Below are 12,226 nucleotides of genomic sequence, written 5' to 3' on the forward strand. Positions count from 1 at the left end.
CAGCCTTCCAAGCATCTGGTATTACAGGTGCCCACCATCGCACCTGGCTAATTTTTCTTTTCTTTTTTTTTTTTTTTAATAGAGCTATGTTCACCCTGTTGGCCAGGCTGGTCTTGAACTCCTGACCTCAAGTGATCCACCCACCTCAGCCTCCCAAAGTGCTGGGATTACAGGCCTGAGCCCATACACCCAGCCATGAATTATGTCTTTTGAAGGAATTTGCTTTAGATTAATGTATCTAATGAATCATTTTTCATTATTTCTTTTATCTTAAAAATTTTTAATTACTAAAGTGTAAGTGAGCAGATTTTAATAAAATACTTAACAAATTAGCTAATAGTAAAAGTTCATCTTGATACCCACCTAATTCTACTCCTCTGCCGGGGAGAAAACCTGTATTTTAAGTTGTGTTTTTCCCGATCTGTTTCAGTGTATCAGATATCTGCGTATACATGAAAAAGGTACAGGTTTGGTTTCTGTGTGGACGTGTAATTTCTGTTTTACCTAAATTAGATAATGACATAGTGTTATTATCCGCTTTGTTTTCTTCCTTAAGAGTATCCGGAGGTTTGAGTGCAGCCTCGTTGTTGTAGACTGACCTATTTTTTTTTAAGATGCTGCAAAGTACTCTACAGCTTTAATACTGAATCATCTGTTGGTGGATACTTTTTTCCCCAGTTTTTCTTTATTAGAAATAGGGCTGTAGTTTTTATTCTTTTTTTAACCATATGGTTGAGTTGTTCTTGTTTTTTTATTAAGCCATTTTCCTTTCTCTGGACATGTTATAACCCCTGTATGCATCTATATGAATCCTTATATTTCTGGGTACTTCATGTATTTCAGTAATATTAATTCATACATGCAGAATTTAATTTTTTTTTTTTTTTTAAGATGCAGAGTCTCACTGTGTTGCCCAGGCAGGACTTGCACTCCTGGGCTCAAGTACTTCTTCCTCACCCTCTCAAGCAGTTGGGGATACAGTCGTGTGCCACAACTTTGGGCTTATTGATAGATATAGTCAAATTATCCTTCAAAAAAATTTGGAGGCTAGGCATGGTGGCTCACGCCTGAAATCCCAGCACTTTGGGAGGCCAAGGTGGGTGGATCACCTGAAGTCGGGAATTCAAGACCAGCCTGACCAACATGGTGAAACCCTGTCTCTACTAAAAATACAAAATTAGGCGTGATAGCGCATGCCTGTAATTCTAGCTATTCAGGAGGCTGAGACAGGAGAATCACTTGAAGCCAGGAGGCAGAGGTTGTGGTGAGCCAAGATTGTGCCATTCACTCTGGGCAACAAGAGTGAAACTCCGTCTCGAAAAACAAAATGGGGCCATATTATTCTCACCAGTTGTTTATAAGATGCCCCCTTTCTCCACACTTGGAAAACTGAATGACATTAGCCTGTAGCCTTTTTCAGTCTGAAGCTTGAAAAGCTGTATTTGTTTAAGTTACTTTTGATTAGAAGCAAGTTTAAGTGCCTTTTTGTGTTATTGACTATGACTTCCTGAATGCAGCTTTTAATGTTATCAACTATTACCTGTTGTAATTTTATGTCCTTTGTCCATCTACATCAGTTAAGGTTAGGTTTAGCTGCATATAACAAAGAAACACAAAACCAATTTAAACTTGATAGAATTGCCTTTCTCTGTCTTGTCTAGTTCAGGAGTAGGCAGTCAGGACTGGGCTGCCATTCTGTGGTGTCTGTAAGAAACCAGGTTCCCATCTTTCTGTTGTGCCTGCCTGGCTTTTCTCCCGAAATGTGTGTGCCTCCCAGCTGAGCCATCTCCTTTGGACAGCCTTACCAGATGTCTCTCCAGTGTTCCTGCCTGATTGCATTGGCTGGAATGTGGTCATATGGCCACCCCTTTTGCAAGCAGGACTGAAACATAGTCTTTACTGGGATGCATTGCTGTGCCGATAAAACCAAAGTTCTGTTGTTAAGAGGAAGTGAGAATGGACACTGAGGTAGGTGACTAGCTGTGTGCCAGGTGGACATCCAGATTGTTTCAATGTGCCGTCATGGGTATAAACTAACTTGCCTTAAAGTTTACTCTTTTTTTATTACTTTCCAGTGTTAATTTTGCCACTTAACTGCATCCAGCACAGTTTCAAATCTAACTGGAAATTTTATGTGTGCTTCCCTTCCTTATCTTGGTTAAGTTTCCTCAGAAAAGTATCCTTTTGAGTCCCTAAAAAAATATCTTTGGGTATGAGATCCAAACATTTATTTTGTTTCTTGACTGTCTTATGAACAGCCTTCGAAGATGATACTTACAACCTTGTTTGTTAAATCACTGATATCCTAAGTGCTTTCTATGAAACCTCCAGGATTTCTCAACCCAGCACAGCTGACATTTGGGTCTGGGTAATCCTTTGTTGGGAGCACTACCCTATGTGTGGCAGGAAGCTCAGCAGCATCCCTGCCCCTCCTCACTAACACCAGCAACATACCCACTGCCCTCCCTCTCTGGTGACGTCGAAGAATGTGTCCAGGCATTACCAGACGTCTGCCAGGATTGCATATCACCTCTGGTTGAGCAGCAGTGCTCTAGTTTTAGAGGCAACTATGATGAGGATCCTTGAACAAAAAGCCATTATTATCAGACAAGAACACTAACGTAGACTGGAAATGTTTGTTCAGCTCCCATGAGCTTCTGATTAGATTCAGGCTAGTTGACTTAAGATCCCTTTTACTTTTGTGATATAGGATTTAATAGAACCACCTATGATTAATAGGTAGACTTCCTGTTGGCCTCATCTGCTAAAAATACTGAAACTTTATCTAATGAAATGTCCTGGTCCTGTTTTTAGCTTCCCAAATGATTCAGCAGTCTGGCGATAACCCAAGTAACTCTCCGTGTGAAGCACCTTTGAACACTTCACTTGATGCTTTATGTTCAGGTAAAATTATTTTTTTCTTTCTGTGATATGTTTAAGCTTTGAGAATAATATGATTATCTTATTTAGAATTTCATGCAGCAATTTCCCATGAATAAAATAATGAGTTGAAACTAGAGCTTCTAAATTTCCCCCTGAAATTAGGTATTGTAATAAAATTAAGGCAAGAGTTAAACTTCCTTTTTGGTTTCTATAGGTTTATTTCCTAGGCATTTGCTTTCTTGCTACAGAACCAATTGCTGGTTTAAAAAAATTATTGTGATCATATATAAACTAATCCGTATGCAGTTTAAACTACATAACTCTGAGAGCAGTCAAGAGCTAAGGAAATGTTTCACGCAATGTATAATGAACATGAGGAATGTGTTATTGAATGGGGTCAGTGAAGTATATAAAGATCATCTATAAACTGAGGACATAAATAGAAGATTTCTAATAGCAGAAAGCATATTGGTAAGAATTAATACAATTAGTTACATGCTATGCACATAGATGTTTTTGCACTCCAGCCTGGTTGACAGAGTGAGACTCTGTCTCAAAAAAAAAAAAAAAGAAAACACACACAAGAAACACAGAAACAACGAAAGAAACACAGAAAAATGAAAGAAAGAAAGAACTGGAAAAGGCAATTAAGAAGAGAGAAACAAAAGGAGAAAGGATAGAAAGATTTTTTTTTTTTAATCCTCTAAAAGCATAGAAATGCCCGGGGAGGGGCTATGACTCACCGTCCACCTTACGAATATGTTGGCCAGGAAAATAAAAATATGACACGTAACGTAACTGTTAAAAGTGAAACCTTGTTTCACTAAGGTGGATAATTTTTCATGGTCATATCTTCTTCATATCAAATTTCTTACAGTTTTCTCACCTAGCCCCTAATAGGGCCCAAGTAATTAGCAGTGACCCCAAAAAAACTGCATTCAGAAGTGCTTGAGATGTTACGGAATGTTTATTGTGAAAGCCACAGCAATGACAAAGCACAAGACATCGAGATACTAGTAGCTTAAGCCAAAGCCTCCTTTCAGTGCAGGCTTAATCCTCTCCCTCTTACCTGTGTGCTGGAGTTATTTACCTGTTTATCTTACACAGCCTTGTCTTTTCATTGTATACTTGATACATTTATTTCCTGGAAGTTGGAAAGAAATGGTAATAATAGGTAACATTGATACCGTTGTTGTGGTGTAGGCACTCCTCTGTCTTCTTCGCAAAGCTCATTGAATGCTCCTGTTAGCCTTATGAGGTAGCCATCCCCATTTTGCCAGCGAAAACTCAGGACACAGAGGTCAAACAGCCTATACCAGGTCATGTTGTTTGTGAATGGCAAACCCAAGCTCCTAACTTAGGCGGTCTGACATCACAGTTTACACTCTTAGTGACACATCACACTGCTTAGCAGCTTTTTGAAAAGTGTGATAAAAATAAAAACATAATTTTAGAGGCTGAAAAAGTGACCTTATTTCCAGCTACTGCTTTGAAGACACACACCGTGCTGCCTGCCCACTGGACTTCCCTCCTCTTCTGGAGCACAGCAGGAAGTGAGGCTTTGCTGGTTACCTATGTTCTTCCCTTTATTTTTTATTTTCTATCTTTTGTTTTTTGTTTTGAGATGGAGTCTTGCTCTGTAGTCAGGCTGGAGTGCAATGGCGTGATCTCGGCTCTGTACAAGCTCCGCCTCCTGGGTTCAAGTGATTCTCCTGCCTCGTAGCTGAGATTACAGGCACACGCCACCACACCTGGCTAATTTTTGTATTTTTAGTAGATATGGGGTTTCACTATGTTGAACAGGATGGTCTTGATCTCTTGACATGGTGATCTGCCCACCTCGGCGTCCAGCGTGCTGGGATTACAGGCATGAGCCACTGTGCCCAGCTTGTTCTTCCTTTTAAAAGCAGAACTTTGATGATTTCAGTCAGAGAGTTATAACACTTACGTTACCTCCAGATTGAGTGATTTCTACAAAACAAAGGTACTCCACCAGCAAGTACTGAGTCCCTTTTGGGGGAGCCAGCACAGCGCTAGAGACTTCTTCATATTCACTCCAAAATGAACAGACCTCTAGTAGCTTTTACTTACTAGTGATAGGCAGACACCCAGGTAACCATGGGGCAGTATGATGTGGAGGGGCAACGCCAGGGAGACCTGGCAAGGGCAGTTGGAGGGTTCTAGGGATATTGACAACCAGGTGGGTCTTGAAGGATGAGTTGTATTTGCCCAGACTAAAGTGTGGAGGAAAGGGCAAGGCCTGGAGGGTACAGAGGACATAGAATCTTCAGGAACTAGCAGCAGCTTAGCATTAGTCTTAGGCAATGAGTGAGCTGTCTATGTATGTATATATGTACGTATACATAGGGAGTTGAAACATTAAGGCCTACCAGATGGTTCACTTTTGAAGACAAGTGTAATATGAGGGCTTCACTGGAAGACAGGGAAGGTAAAGGTGAGCTGTGTTCATTGAGGGAATGTTTTGTGCAAGCCTAGAACTTTCCCTAGACTTTACAGCGTAAATCTTAGGTTTTAGAATTACTGACCTCCTGGAAAATTGAGTGACAAACTGTGGGATGCGCGCCCTGGAAAATGCGCGCATGCGTATGGAACTTCGCCAGGATTCTTACACGTTTCTTACCTTTCTTGTCTGTCCCCACCACTCTCCTGTACACTTCTCAAAGCCCAGGTTCTCTAGCTAAAAATACTGGCCTAAAATGTACCTTAAATGGAAATGAGAAGAACCCAAATGTGGTTAATAGTCTTCTTAACTAATGGCTATACTTTAAATGTTTTGTTTTATTGGTCAACTGAAAGTTGAATTTAGAATAATTTAAACCACTTTTTAAAGTTATAGCTCTCCATTGATGTTTTCCAGATGAATCCTTCACTGGTGGCTTACACTCATCTTTTGATGATCTTTGTGGAAACTCAGGATGTGGAAATCAGGAAAGGAAGCTGGGAAGATCCATCAATGACATTAAAAGTGATACATATATTTCTTCACTTGTACTGACAACAAATAATATTCATTCATCACCATCTTTCACTTACCTTGATAAATCAAGTCCTCAGAAATTTCTGAATGATGTTTCAGAGGAAGAAATAAACTTGCAAAGAAATATCATAGGTAAAATAGTCACCCCTGACCAAAAGCAGGCTGCAGATGTGTCTCAGACATTTGAAGAGTATCGTTTGTCTCCTATGTTATCTTCAACAAAAGGCCACCTGTCAATACATTCAAGACCTGGGAGTTCCTCAGTAAAGAGAAAAAGGGTATCAGATGGCTCCCATTCACCTGCGAAGGAAAAATGCAAGAGGAAGCAGAGCATCAGGAGATCTCTCATGCTGAGGCTGCAGCTGTGCAGGTCGGAAGGCAGCCTGCAGGGCGTGGCCGGGCCTCAGCGCAAGGCTCTTAGCTGTGAGGAGTCTTCATATGATGACTATTTTTCACCTGATAATCTGAAGGAAAGGAATTCAGAGAATCTTCCTCCTGAATCTCCGCTGCCATCAAGCCCTGCTCAGTTCAGCTGCAGAAGTCTTTCTAAGAAGGAGAGAACAAGCATATTTGAAATGTCTGATTTTTCCTGCGTTGGTAAAATAACCAGAACAGTTGACATTACCAGTTTCACAGCAAAAACTATCTCAAGTCCTCAGAAGCCTGCAAATGACGAAGGCGGTGCAACTTGGAGTTGTGTGACTTCTGAGGAATCCTGTGCCCCTGAAGAAGCCCTAAGGTGCGGTAGACAGGCTGGGCCTCAGCAGGAAGATGACACGTGCCCAGGGGGAAATGGCTTTTCCTACCCCGCTGAGGACCCTGCTCTTCCAAAAGGACAGGATGGTGATTTAACTCCTTTGGAAGGAAGCCTGGAAGAAGTGAAAGAAGCGGTGTGTCTGAAAAGCACAGAGAACGAAGGTACCACTTCCAAAATAGCAAACTCCTCTGAAGGCGAAGCCCAGAGTGAACTTGAGCCGCATTTTGTAGTCGATTGTAACGTGGAGAGGTCTACAGAAGAAAAGGAAAACTTACCCAGAGGATACCCTGGAAGTATGTGAATCTCCTTTTCCAAGTCACCTTTGCTAAATAAACATGTAACAGTGCATCCAGATTTTAAATTTATCACAACTTTTCTTAAATGATTTCCCCATCTACCCCTGTTTTTACTTAAAGGATGTGCGTTTGATCATTGCAAGGATAAACTCTTTAGGAGTAGATGACTGGCTGCCCTATGGAACATCTAGGCTTATTGGTCAGATCTGTTATGCATCTCTTTCTCCAAGCGTCTTCCTTCTTATAGGGCAAAATGATAAGTAGTCCATAGTCTGAATAACTGAGGGGAGTGAAGGCTTTTTCCTTGTTCTATTGGAGTCTTGTGTTGCAGCGTGAAGATCATGCAAAGATGCATACAGTAGAGGGTTTTTAAAAACCCTCTTAACAGCCCTTAGTGAGGTTGTTTAAAGAAAGAAAGGAAGGTGGCTTAAGCCATTGATTGTATCAAGAAAGAGGAAGTGTTGAAGTACCTTTAGGGCCAGGCATAGCTGCTTATGCCTGTAATCCCAGCACTTTGGGAGGCTAAGGCTGGCGGATCAGCTGAGGTTGGGAGTTCGAGACCAGCCTGACCAACATGGAGAAACCTGGTCTCTACTAAAAAATAGAAAATTAGCCGTGTGTGGTGGCACATGCCTATAATCCCAGCTACTCGGGAGGCTGAGGCAGGAGAATCACTTGAACCCAGGAGGTGGTGATTGTGGTGAGCCAAGGTCGCACCACTGCACTCCAGCCTAGGCAACAAGAGCTAAACTCTGCCTCAGAAAAAAGAAGTACGTTTAGAAATCTCTTATCAATACTGATTTTTGAACAAACTTTGAGTAGTGTTAACCATGAAGAAATATTTTTAAAACATTTTTGCTCATTTGTAACAGGCCTTGTTTGACTTGTACTTATTTTGCTTGAAGCATCACTTGAAAATATTTATTCCTATTCATAATTAAATTGTAACTATAATAATCAACCATATCATTGTAGCAAAAGTCACAAAAATAAAAAACATTTTGCACTTCAAAGTTATAAGCACAAATAGGTCCCGGCAACCAGCATTGAAGAAACCTTGAACTTCGACCATCTTTACCTAAAGATCAGATTAAAATTTGAGTAAGAATGCATCAACTCTATGTGATTTCTCTGCTCTGCAAATATTTTAAGTACCTCTTTCAAAGTGGAGAAATCATGGCAGGGATTTGAGATCATCACTTACCTTTTCCTTCAGTGTAAACTCCCTAGTAATTGTTTCACAAAAAGAATGGAACTAATTTTGTATATTTTTAGCCTACTATTTATATCTTGGCTTTCTGAACATAAATTTGACAAGAAACTGTATTTTATGTTCCATTAGCCTTAGTATGTGTTTTCAAAATACTCATTTTAAAATGTTGACTCAAAAGTTAGTATAAAACAATAGATGTGTAAAATTCTTTTGGTAGTTAAGAATATCCTGTTCTGAAGTTTACCTTCTCCTCCCTTCCAGTTTTCATCTTGTGTATTTTTTAAGCTTTTGAATAATAATGACATGCAAATGTAAATTAAGTGGGGAAAAGCTGATTGCAAACCGTACAGCATACCTTAAAATCCCAGTGTTGCCAGGAGTGTGATAGTCCTTGGAAGCAGGTGTGTTTTGTGTTCTAGAACATCACCTCCTGTGTCTGTCGACAGCCTCCCGAGGTTGGGGTAAGTAGAAGGGATGAGGGGCCAGCACTGGTTAACCCTTGGCGCCCTGGTGGAGATCTAGAGGTGTCTTCGCTCACTGGTGCGGGCCATCAGGTGGTGGTGTCCAGGCAGGACCCTGGTGTAGCGAAACATTCTGTGTGCACTAACGTAAGGACATCTTTTAGAGTCCTCTGCCTTACTTCATGTCATTCCAGAGACATGGGAAGTCACTGGATTCTAGGACATAAAAAGACCTACATATTGGCTAGCCTAAATCTAACCCATCTATAGTAATAAAACTGAGATTCATGGATGTTTTAAACTGTCCGCTGTCAGCCCCCTGGGACTCGGGTAAACCAACTCTCTTTGGGAATCTACCTTAGAAAATGAAACATAAGGCCTTGAGTTTCAGTGTCAGGGATGCACTCTCTATACCTGGTGAAACTGGAGGAGTGAAAACGTCTGAGCAGAAGCTATGTCGCCAAGTCTTTCGTGTCAGAATAAAGTCTCTTTTCTCCTTGTCTATTTTCAGCTCGCTTGTTGCTGTCATCAGTATCTAAGAGTGTAAAAAGGTTCGAAACACAAGTTACAAAGAGCTTCAGGACATTAATAGAATGGGAACTGTGAGAGAAACCATTTTGTTTCCTAAAATCTTTAAAATCGTTCATTTTTTTTAATTCTCTCTAATTTTATAAACAGTACACAGATACATTCCCATTGTAACAAAGCTTACTAAGAGGACTAGAATTCCCATCTCAACTCCTCACTTGCCTCTTTTCATTAGTTCACTTAACAACTAATGAACATCATGCACCCATCATGTCTTAGGCGCTCTGCAAGTTTGTGGGGACATAGCAGAGAATGAAGCAGCATGCACCCCCATAGAGGAAGACAAATGGTAAATAAGTGTGTAACAGTGTCAGCTAGCCAGCAGTTAATGATAAAAAGAAAAATAGTAGTGCATTGGCTAGGTAAGGTGGCCAGCGAAGGCTTCCCTGAGAGGTGACATCCGATCACAGGCCTAGGACATAGGGGGAGCCTGTGACTGTCAGAAGCCGGGTTTCAGCTGGAGGCAACAGCGGGAACAATGTCCTGATGGAGAAAAATGCTTGCAGGAACAACAGGGAGGCCATGACTGCAAGGACTTCCTGAGCTGGAGGGAGGCGCATCGGAAGGAGGTAGGAGAGGAGCAGGGGCCGGAGCTTCGGGACCTTCAGGCTCTGACAAGGCGGGCAGCTGTTTTGTTTTGAAGTGTGATAAGAAGCCATTGGGGCTTTTGAACAGGGGAGTAACCAAATCAGATTTAGGTTTTAAATGTAACCCTGTACACTTTATGGAGAACAGACTATGGGTTGGATTGTTTGTCTGCTCGAAGCAGACACTGTCCACAGTTGAATATTTCCTTCCACACATTTCGTGTGTGTGTGTTTGTGTGTGTGTGTGTACAAGCATACAAATGTAAATAGATATTTTAAGATTATTTTTTGCATACATAGAGTTATATTGCCTTAAAATTTGCTTTTTATAAAAGTATTATGTCAGATGTATTTGCATACTGGTACTGTAAATCCTCTTATTTTTTTTAGGCGGAGTCTCGCTCTTTGACCATGCTAGAGTACAGTGGTGCAATCTCAGCTCACTGCAACCTCCGCCTTCTGCGTTCAGGCGGGAATCCTGCCTTGGCCTCCCGAGTAGCTGGGACTACAGGTGCGCATCACCATGCCCAGCGATTTTTTGTATTTTAAGTAGAGACTGTTTTGTCTTTTGTATTTTGTATTTTCACCATGTTGGCCACAAATGGTCTTGATCTCTTGACCTTGTGATCTGCCTGCCTCGGCCTCCCAAAGTGCTGGGATTATAGGCATGAGCCACCGAGCCTGGCTAAATCTTCATTTTTTAGTAGAGCCTATGTGTAGAGTCAGCACAATTTTTCTGTAACAGATGAGATACAAAGTTGATTAGGCTTTGTGGGCAAAGAGGCCAAATCGAGGTATGCCAGTACTTGTGTAGACTGTTACATAATGAGAAAAAGACATTTTCCACACAATTTTTATTGATGAAATGAATACAATTTTTTTGTAATACAGGTCTATTAATGAGAAGGATCATTTGTGGGGTAGGGAAATACTTAATTCGAGTTTGGATTCAGTGCTCCCGTCAGCAACACTGGTTGCAAATGTTTATGAAGGCTAATATTTAATAATAAAGATTTTATGTACATATTTCACTTTTGAAAATGCCTTTTCACACAGACAGATACTGCCAATTCAATGTCAGTCCACAGCAGATAATTTGCATTGAGCATATTCATTGCTGAGAAGACACTGATGGAATTCTCTTAGATTCTTCTCTGGATGTGTGCCTATTAGCATTTCCTTCTATTGCAGACTCATCACTTCCAATTGAAAGATAGGTTGAAACTCTTCAGTTGTGTGATTAAATGGGTTTTGAAATAGGAAATTTGGGCCAGGCATGGTGGCTCACGCCTGGAATCCTAGTAGTTGGGTGGCCAAGGTGGGTGGATCACTTGAGGTCAGGAGTTCAAGACCAAGCTGACCAACTTAGTGAAACCCTGTTTCTACTTAAAAACACAAAATTAGATGGGTATGTTGGCACATGCTCATAATCTCAGCTACTTGGGAGGCTGGGCCAGGAGGATTGCTTGAACCCGGGAGGCGGAGGTTGCAGTGAGCCAAGATCGAGCTACTGCACTCCAGGCCGGGCAACAAGAGTCAAAATATATCAAAAAAAAAAAGAAATAGGAAATTCCCTTTGCTCTTGCACTCAGTCTGAAAAATGCTGCTGTAGTTTGGGCTCAGGAAATATTTCCATAGCCAGTTTGCATGGGAATGGAGATCTCAATTCTTGTTTTAACCTTTGACTGCACAAGAGAATTGATGCTTCTTATTTGTGGAAATGTGTCCCACCTGCCCCCAGCACTGCCAGTCATAGCCATCAACCTCTGGAAGTCAGTTTGAATTGCCAAGTAGATAAACCCAATTGGTCATGCTGAACTAGTACACAGCTTGGCTCCTAGCTGCTTTTCATTAATGAAGAAAGGAGACACAGTGATCCCATAGGTGCCGTGTGTTCACTAGCAAAAGCAGAAAAGTCCTTCCCACACCCCATTTGTCTGTGGGTTTGATACAGATTTTCTTCATTGTGTGTGATAGATTTTTAGATGTCAGCACCTTGTACACATATGTTGTGAGCTTATCCAGGCAATTTGGTCATGTCCAGCTCCCAGGGTCTTGTTCATTGATAACAGCCACCAGTTGTGGGATGTCAATGATGGTTAACTACTTTTCTGCCATCTATCTACCTGATCTTGTTGAAGGCAAGTCTCAGAAAGACATTTATTAAACATTTATTGTCAGGCACTTAGGAAGCAGTCCACAGAACTGACCAACATGCTGAAGGCCCAGTTCTCTTGTCCTTTAGTGCAGTGTTCGTACGTTATCTGAAAGGACTGCTAGAGGCAGACAACGTTCTCTGGGCAAGTTTCTGCAAACTTGCTGTCAACACCAGACCATCGGGTATCCTTACAGGGTCATTTATGGACTAAGCCTTGGATACCACCCCTAGAGCTATCAGCTAGCTACAACTCATGCTGGATGTTTATGCTCTGTTACGTGTGGG

The 12,226-nt window shown here is 41.3% G+C and overlaps 1 protein-coding gene across 8 annotated transcripts in view; it reads left to right on the plus strand.

Moving 5' to 3' along the window:
• Nucleotides 1-12,226, plus strand: part of MCPH1 (microcephalin 1) — a 244,677-nt gene that overhangs the window by 39,531 nt on the left and 192,920 nt on the right. For all 8 annotated transcript variants that reach the window (XR_013525428.1, XM_078347075.1, XM_054243665.2 and 5 more), the window contains 2 exons: nt 2,815-2,904; nt 5,762-6,931. Coding sequence is in view for 7 of the 8 variants with exons in the window: in XM_078347075.1 (XP_078203201.1) it covers nt 2,815-2,904; nt 5,762-6,931 (1,260 nt within the window). In the remaining variant the exon portion in view is untranslated. The remainder of the gene's footprint in view (nt 1-2,814; nt 2,905-5,761; nt 6,932-12,226) is intronic.

This window comes from Callithrix jacchus, chromosome 13 (assembly GCF_049354715.1).
Source record: "Callithrix jacchus isolate 240 chromosome 13, calJac240_pri, whole genome shotgun sequence".
Lineage (NCBI taxonomy): Eukaryota > Metazoa > Chordata > Mammalia > Primates > Cebidae > Callithrix > Callithrix jacchus.